Here is a 9621-nt window from a genome sequence, read left to right on the forward strand (position 1 = left end):
GAGTGAGTGAGTGAGCGAGCGAGCAAGTGGATGAGGGGACTTTGCCTAGGAATCGTTTTGGCAAACAAAGCACACTTGTGTCAGTGCATGAAAGGTGCACTCAAAAACAAATACTGAACAAACATATTAGCATGACCCTGAAAAATGTCCAACAGAGTGGAGAAGACTTCTAGAATACCACATTGGGCAAGACAGCTTTAATGTTGTGAGCATTAACTATCCAAATGTTTGACTTACCCTGGGTGCTGGAGAGCAAGAAATTCTATGTTTAGAAAAACATGATGATCTTTTCAAATATACGAGTGGTGTGACAAAATAGTTTGAACACTGAGTGAATACACAACCACAAGAATACTGACTTGTAACTTCACCACTCTCCTCTGTGTGGTTTCAAATTTGCTGCACATTGTGCTCCCTGACAAACTCTCGCATGCTGCAAAGTTTGGATCCAGTTTACATAGTCAATAATTGTGAAGGCCATTTTTCCAAAGTAATCAACCCATTCTTTATTCACAAAATGCAAGCAGTTCTCTTACATCAAAATTTTTATGCTAAAAGCATAGGGATAGAAAAGCAGCCAGCTCAAATACTTTCCCAGTTTGGGCTTACCTGCAGTTTCTCTGTTCAACAGATGTTTACTTAGTACACCAGCTAGTCTATAAATGTTCTAAATTTTTTTTTTAAGCTTTACAGAAAAATAAAATGAATAAAATCTATGCCAATTCCTTAACTCATGACAATGAAAATAGGTGTGCTGAATCAATGGCCTCCTGAAGCTGTACACCTCTCAGCAATCAGGCTCACAATGCATAACACTATCCATACAAGGCAAGGAAGCATAACAGGAATGGTGAAAAATAATGGCAAAAGAAGTCTTCAGTTACAAACCTCTAAATAGAATGGCATTTTAGTTCCTCAAAGTCATTAACTTTTGTGCTATGGTTAAGCTGTTTACATGCATTTGAATCGTTGAACAAAGAAATACTCTGCTTTTGCAATATTTCAACAGCCAATTTCAAATTAGATATTTATTTCAAATAAGACTTTGCAAATTGACTATTACTCTTCATTATTTTGTGCATTAGATTGGTTTATCTTTCTATATTTTATACTTTTATACATATATACAAAGAGGGAAGTACCTCAAATCCACAAATGACCCAAAAAGCACACCCAGCAAAACATTGTTATACTTTTCTTTGCACTAGATGGTGTTTATCTTGGCACGATACAAGCGAAAACAAAACAAAACAAAAAAATCAGGGCAAGTACATGCCTCCACTGCACTCTCAACCAATAACATCAGTGAACAAAAGCTTTTCCTATATTTCTGCTGAAAATACAAAAATTCAGCACTAAATAAGAGAGGTACCTTATCTGTAAGTTCTTTGCTTTAACTCTCTAAAAAGAAGGTGTGTTACGTGATCTCAATGTTGCAAACTTTTTGGGACATAATATTTTCATGAAAGCCATTCGAAACCTCATATGACAGAGAGGGTAGAGAAATGGGTTCAAAGACGAATTGAGCCACAAAAGCCAAAAGGCAATTTCATACAAGGACCTGTGGATGCAAGTTCCTTGGCAGGCCCCACGAATAATCATTAGCAACGTATACGGGGCCCAGCAAACGGCAAAGACACACACAATTATGGCAAGTGACTTCGCAATTTTCTTGTCCCGTTGCAGTTTTGACCTGGTCTTTGCACGGAAAGAAGCAGAGAGATCATTTTTGAGGGTTATGGAGTCAGTTTGTGTTGGAGAAGGACAGTTAGCCACCACTGCTGGTCTCCATGACCTTGTTAACGATGAAACGCTGTCCTCTGCTTCTACAGAAGATAATCCTTGCCTTGGCAAGAGGCAAGATCTCCAAGACAGGCTGCTGCTCTTTAGAGGTTCACCCTCCTGCACGCTGCCACGTCTCTGGCGCTTCTGGATATTCCAGAAGATGTGCACATTGAAATACGTCACTGAGACCAGCGGCACGAAGAACTCCAAGGTGGAGGCGCACAGGAGGAAGTACCAGTTGTTGAAGAACTCAGCGTAGCACTGCCACTCTGGGACCACGCTGCAGCCAGCCACGTGCTCCCAGAAGAGAATTGCTGGGCAGTAGAGGAGGAAGGCCAAGACCCAGATGGCTACCATCTTCACAACAGGGTCGGAGGCTGCTCCCTGCTGGACTCTGTAAGACACCTATGAGAAACAAAGGACACATCACTCATTCATATAACATTTTGGAACAAATATCTCATAAAAATAAAAAGCTCAAGTATACTTTTGGTTCTGTAATTCCCCAGAAACCCAGAACCCCTTCACTTCTGTACAGTCCTGAAAAACTCTATTAATCTTGCTCATGAAATATTGTAGCTCAATGATTGATTTTACTATTTGGGATTGGGGAGGAGCACAGAAATTATGATAGCTAAACTATCACCTGAAATCTAGGGGGAAAAGGATATGGTTTGATTTCATCACCACCACAGCAAGGAAATATTAAGGAATCAGTTTATGACTCAAAAAATGCTCAGGCTCAGAGAAGAGTGAAGACAATTGTGGAACTTCCTTTCTCCACTGGCAAAAGTAGAAGCCCTCTATAGCTTGCCAAGAAAGACTGCAACCAGTAGACAATCTAATTTTTAATATTATTTCTTCCTTCCATAACAGAAAATCTATTCCACACATACACTTTAACATTCCTTACTTTATTGAAACATTCTGTTTTTAACACTCACTTTACCTTGTAAACAGCTCTTTGTCTACTGCAAATGTTGAAGATTTTTGTCTACCCAGATTGCATTAATTTACCTTACTCTCTAGCCATAAATAAATATCTATCTTTAAAAAATATTAAGAATTAAAATCATGTCATCCAAAGTTAGAAAATGCAAGAGTTAATACTGCCCTTCTAACAGCCCATGTAAGAATAATACATACTTCTCGTTCTTGGCCCCTGCATCTTTCAATGCACAGGATGATCAGTTAATGAGAAGCTGGTCAATATTTTATTTCCTCCACACTGTTCAATATTTGTAATCTCAGGCTTTACTGAGATCCAGAACTATTATCTTCTTCACTGGGTTTCCTATGCTATTCATTAGTATAGCATCTGCATGCTATACAAATATTAATAAATGCTTTCTTCACAACATAAGGCATGATGGGCATCATTGTCCCTATTTTACCAGTGAGTAAGAGAGCAATGAGGCAGTGTTACAGGCTTTATTTTAGATTCCATATTTTAAACATCTGTAGCCTGAAGTGTCAGTGTTATATCTTGCACCATATTGTCTCAGAGCACAGCTCCAGTTCACATCAACTGCAATTACGAATTTGCAGTAAGACCACAAGCTTCTCAATTTAGTAGGCAGAAAACAGGAAGCTCAGTGCAGCTTCACTGAAGTTTAGTCTGAAATGACTGGCCCTGACCACATGCTAGCTCTGCAGCAGGTGCAGGGGAAGATCCCAAATCCATAAGGAACCATGGTGTCTTTTGGATAACAGTCCTATGTTGCATGCTCCCAGATTCACTCCATCCTAATCACCTAGAGGAGGAAAACAGAATGTGATCATGTCACTAAAAACTATCATCAATGCACAAGAACATGGGGCCCAGTTGGGTTGCAGAGACCTTCTTAATTTACATTTCTCGCATTCTGAGCTCTGCAACAATATTAATATTTCTCAATATTACCATTTCTCAAGCACAGGGGTTTTTGTACTTGATTGTTCAGCTTTAAAACAACAACAGCAGCAGCAGCAGCAACAACAGAAGACCTTAAAACCATAACACTGGGGAAGAAAACAGAGATAAGGCATCTTATCAGCACTTTCTGAATGAGAACCTCCAGATCTACCACATAGCTCATGTCACTTGAGCTAACAGACTGATAACAGCAGAGGATGTCCATCTTTCTTCTGGGCCAAACACGAGGTAAGAGCTTAGAAATGGTGAATGTTAATATTTACCAGTGGATTCCCCAGATATCCTCTGAAGCAGGAGAATGATAAAACTCATGAAACACCTTTTCCCTCACTGCACATTTCTATCTACTCTTGTTTTCACTTCCAAGGATTCATTTCCACCCAACTGCTTGTTTGGTAGCACATCAGTCACCCTCTGTGGTACTGCAGTTCCTCATATATTCTCCAATCAATCCATCCCACATCTCTCTCCATATCCCCTTCTCCTTTTAGAAATTTATCCTAGGCCCATGCACTTCCTTGACTTAACCTAGTTTTAACTACCACTCTTTTAATAATCAAAGCCCAAGTCCTCTACACTTCAGTTACCCCATTCCTACCTTGACCCCCACCTCCTCTGTAGTGTAATTAGACAGCTTCCCATGTGGGCAGCTGCAGGGAAACACTAAAAACTCAAGCAAGACATTCTCGTTTCCCCACGTTCCAATGCCACAGCACTTAGAGCAGCCAGCAAATTGATAGAAAGCATCTTATTTCTAGTATACCTAGCTTAAGCATGAAAAAAAATCTTCAAAGACCTTAGCTGCCCACCTCTACTAAGTCTCTACAGAGTCTTTGAAAACTTGCATATTTAGGCAAATTTTCACAGGCTAGGAAAAGGCATAGCCATGGCAACCTCTCTGCCAAAAATTGTACCTGTTATGATACACTGAAGCACCAAAGTTTATCCAGAAAAAAATGGTACAATAATATTTTAATGTTTTCAGAATAAAGAACCTTTCCCAGCTTTGCTCTCAAAAAGCTGAATCATTTCAGCTCAAACTTTTAATCCCCACAATGAAGGGCTATTGAGCTTTTAGTATTATTGTAAACACTCTGAGTTTTAGAGAAGTCTAAATATCTATTTATAGATATAAAAAAATAAAGAAATAATTAGAAATGTTCTACTTACAGCTTTTGTAACTGACAGGAAACGGTCATAGCTGATAAGGACAACATTAAACACTGAAGCTGTACACACAAGATAGTCCATAACTAGCCAGAGCTTGCACAGGTTTCTTCCCAAGTGCCACTTCCCCGTCAGGTTGTAAGGGATGTACAAAGGTATACAAAAAGCACCTATGGAAATAAACCAAATGAACACATCATAGCACTGCAGGCAGTGCTCATGAAAGCATAGGAACATCTTTGTGGTGTCTGATAAAAAAGTTATACAGATTGGAATTTCCATGTGGAAGGCTTTGTATTCTCATGCAGACAATGGACACTGTACCACATACTAGGCACCAGTAACATTCTTATCATTAATATTTTTTTGAAAGGCATATCATGTTTATTGCCATTACTTCTCAAATTTATATCACTTGATAAAAGAGAGAGTGACTGACTTTGCTTTAGCTGCTGTAGTAATACTATTCTGTATTAAGCCACTGAAATTCAAAAAAAAGATCTTTTTTCTTCTGGTGTAATCTGCTAACTGGTTTCTACAAAATACAGTCTAACAGTCATGCTTATATCCACTCAGAAGCATGATATGGTATCTGAAAGTGCTCCAGAATTTACTGTTACAGAAATACAAAGTGGACTTCATATTAATCTTTCAAATTATATAACCAAGAAGCTAAAAAGAACTGCACAATTAATTAAGTGCATTGTCTAACATTTCTTCTGATAATATGCCCTTGATCATAACCATTTTTCAGCAGTGAACTGATAGGCTATTATCTATGGGAATGCACCAAGCAGTGGGAACATACATGAGTGATCAGCACCCATGGCTATCTAAACTTAAGCTGTTATAGCCAAATGTTGTGAAAGTGCCAATGTGACTTCATTTTAATGAATTTCTAGGTGATTGTACTAGATACTCAGTTACAGTACAAACTTGTAAGGCTGAAGAGCTAACAGTGTAGTTTGCTATACTGGAGAAGTACAGCTAGCCCTAAGAAGGAACAGCATCAGTGCTGCAGTACAATGGAACTGCTGCATCTATAGAGCAACTATTACTTGCTCCTTCGATCAGAAGGTTATAGTATATATTTTAACGTTTTAACATTTTAACGTTCACAAGAAAAAAAACTGAGGATTATTTTAATTTTATATGTACTTCAAAATAGTGTACACTCATGTAACAGGCACTGAGGATTATCTTGAGAGTTCCCATTTCTCTAAAAATGTTACAGTTCTTGTTATTCTCCCTCTTTACTAAAACTTAAGAGATCTCTGTTCATATGCTATATGTTATAGGTCCAGAAGTACAGAGATAAAGCAAACATTGTTGAAGATCAAAATCATATCGATTAAATATAATAAAACAAAAGGCAAAGAGCTCCGCAAGCATTAGAAAAGCTCACATTTAGAAATTAGATCAAGTAGAAATTAAGGATAGTCTAGATACTGACCCAATCCTGAATCTAAATTATGCAGCCACATAGCTACAGATCAATTAATTTGACTCTAACATATGCAAAGCTTTCAACCAAATTTAGAATGAGAAACTAGTCATTGAGGTAAACAGAATATCACGAAACACACTTTTACAGAAGTTAGGCTGTGCTAAGTTGTACATCTTCCTTTGCAAGGAGAAATTATTTACTTCGTACTTCTCAGCCAGATGCCACTATTTATTCAACGCAGTGCTAGACTATGAGCATAATGACAGAACACCGCTCTATCAGTTGGTTTTCTATTCACTGCTGGTTTTTCTCTGTCTACCATAAAGCACTCCTCTATGACAGGGAAAGAACTGCTTGGGCTGACAGAGACACCGGTCTTAGAACACGGACAGGCAGAAGAGGGTTTGTGAATGGAAGAGGAAAGACTCAAACATGCCATGGTCAGGGGCACAACAGATTCAAAACTGCGCCTGCATGACTCTCCCAGTCCTGGGACCGATCTGAATTTTGACTCAGCTGCGATTCAGTGTTTTGACTCAGCAGCACCTATTTAGGTGCTCAGAGTACTACCATTCCCTTACACAGGCTCATGCCATTCTGGAGTCAGACCAGTGGCTGACTAGTTGAGACGATGCCCTCAGTGAGGCTTAGGATGCAGCCAAAGGGCAGACAACAATCTCTGCAGCACAAGGCAGGTATAAGCTCGAAGAAGTTATCATCCATACAGGGGAAGGGATCAAAACATTGTACAGAATGATCTGGATATCATGAAGACTGAAATATTAAAAGCCATGCACATAACAGAATTTCTGATGCTGGCTATTGTGACTATAAAACTTAAGAACAAAAATGGTGTCTTCTATTCTTTCAGTGTCCTTTTTAGATGTATATCAGGTAAAAAAGGTAGAATGAAAACAGTTTCACTTATAAAAAATTCTGTTGTGATGCAGTAAGTCAGAATATAGATTTTGTGAAATATTCACACTTGTTTAAAACCATTCTTCTGCCTATACAACATTTTAACCAACACTTTCAATAGAAATATGCAAGACTTCATAGAAAATATCAGTACATCAGTCAGTCTCCAATTGCACATCATGCTAGCATTTTAACTATACTTTTCTCAATACAAGTTTCAAAGGTAACTGTGTCCATACATATAAATATGTACATAAATCATCAAACTTCCTATAAATTGTTTGATTTGTTATTTTTATTTACCTACACAAACACATATTCCTAAGGTATGACTCTAGGTAGAGTCTAGGCCATGTACAATAAACTGTTTAAAAATATTATTCATCACTATTAAGTTGAAAACTTTAGGTGATTATCAGTATTGTGTTACAGTACAATGAACTAAAAGATAAAAACAATGTATGAAAAATCTGTCAGATAATATATACTGTATTCAGTTTCAGAATCTAGACTTTAGTCCAGACTAGTCACAAACAATTCCCCCTCCTTCTTATTCCGAATCAATCCATACGCAGTAATATTTTTTTTCCTGAAGCAATAACATTAAACATTATCTATTTATCTGACAAAGGATGCATTTCATATGATAAGGTATTTCTGAGAAATAATAGACTACTAAAACACTTAATGAAGTTTCCACCTTTCCTTATCCCTCCCTTAGACACACAGCTGGGAAATACTGCTCTTAGAAGAAACCACCCAGCAAAATACACTCCTGCTTCGCCTAAGATTGCTAAGGAACAAATACTCCATGCCTCCACGGTTGCAACTTACCCACTGCAAAGTCAGAAATAGCAAGATTGAGAAAGAAGTAATTACTCCGATGCCGGAGGTTTCTGTCCATTATGAAAGCAAGGATCACCAAGGCGTTTCCAAGGATTGTGATCAGAGCCAGCAGCGCCATAAGGACAGCCAGGAGCACCAACACACCCAGCGAGAACTCTGAGCTCAATGGCTGTGAGGACGTGGTCCCATTGCACGTTCCAGTCGTACGCAGAGCTTCAGCACTGCTGTTGTGCATCCTGCCTGTCCAGGTCAGTTCACTCTGGGAAGAAACTCACGTCTCGCAGGTTTATTCAAAAGGTCAAGATTCATAAGGAACATTAACAGGCTAGACCAGAAAGTCTATAAACCTCCAAAAAATCTGACTTAAGGGAGGGAATTAAAAGGTTCTGATGCAAGATAAATCTTTTTTTCCTAAGATTTTGAAATTTTAATAAATAGCAATGCATCTGAAACCGTGTAAACCTGTGTATGAGTTATCAGTAAGAAATATGTAGTGTTTTCAAGCTCACACTTTAAAATGTAAGCTCTTCTTTATGCAACCTGATCCTTATCTGTAGTGGTCAGGAGGGCTGCTTTAACATTCTCTCTCTTATTCTCCTCTCTCTCAGGAAGTGTTTTGCTTGTTAGCATTATGGACCTCAATTTTTTCTAAAAGTTGTCTCTTATTCTGGGGTACACAGCCTTATGAGACTTAATCTATCTTATACTTCTGATTTCATCCTCATTTATCTAGTGACATTAGCTTTCAGCAAGTCTGTGGTCCCTTTATATTGTCTTATATGTTTTTGCCATCCAAAGGCATAATCAGCATTTTTTTTTTGGTCCTCTTTCTGTAGATCCTAGCACTGAAAACTAATACACTGTAAACACATATACAATTACTTACCATGGTAGTAATGGTGCAATCCTCAGCAATCGGTTGCAAAACTCCCACTGAAATCAGTTGTAAAACTCTTACCCGCCTCAGTGACACAGCATCAGTTGCTACCTTCCTAGAATCAAGGAATGAAATACTCACTCCCTGAATGGGAGCTTTGCAGTTAACTTTAATAGGGTTAAGCCTTTCTCTCCACACTGATGGGAGAAATGGTGTGCCTTCTGCAAGTGCTTAGATTTTGTATGAATAATGATACCATTTGCAGAGAGCTGTGAATATTCCAGAGTTGTAAAAAAACAATCATTTTTATTGTAGGTCCTAAAAACTTTGGTGTCTAATTTAAGATATTCAAATTTGAAACATTTTAGCCTCCATGTCTGTGTTTCTGTTCCCCATGTCTGTGGGAACAAATTTATTAGCATTTGCCTAGTACTTTTACTAAATGTTTGCATGGCAAGAGTACAGAAAGCAAAACTTTATTATCCATACAAATATCTGCACAGCATGCATGTCCATTTCTGCTTTAAGCTTTATTTCACTTTCAGGTAATGCTGAAAATGCTGAAAACACACTTGGGCAAAAAGTATTAAGTAATGCTACTAACCTGTCTTAAGTTTTTGAGGTCCAAGTTATTACACGGTTGAAAAAAAAATAGTGGTGCACAAA

The 9621-nt window shown here is 38.1% G+C and overlaps 1 protein-coding gene across 2 annotated transcripts; it reads right to left on the reverse strand.

Moving 5' to 3' along the window:
- Window positions 1-502: 502 nt before the first annotated feature.
- Window positions 503-8915, reverse strand: LOC106484900 (histamine H3 receptor-like). Of its 2 annotated transcripts, none has more exons than XM_013943202.2 (3): window positions 8112-8915; window positions 4871-5037; window positions 503-2190 (listed from the first exon to the last, which is right to left on the reverse strand). In XM_013943202.2, the coding sequence occupies exons 1-3, from the start codon at window positions 8311-8313 to the stop codon at window positions 1402-1404; spliced, it is 1158 nt and encodes a 385-aa protein (XP_013798656.1). In that variant the 5' UTR covers window positions 8314-8915; the 3' UTR covers window positions 503-1401. The 2 variants fall into 2 exon arrangements, with proteins under 2 accessions (XP_013798656.1, XP_013798650.1); XM_013943196.2 differs by having other exon boundaries at window positions 8067-8915.
- Window positions 8916-9621: the final 706 nt, after the last annotated feature.

Source organism: Apteryx mantelli, chromosome 2, assembly GCF_036417845.1.
Source record: "Apteryx mantelli isolate bAptMan1 chromosome 2, bAptMan1.hap1, whole genome shotgun sequence".
NCBI lineage: Eukaryota > Metazoa > Chordata > Aves > Apterygiformes > Apterygidae > Apteryx > Apteryx mantelli.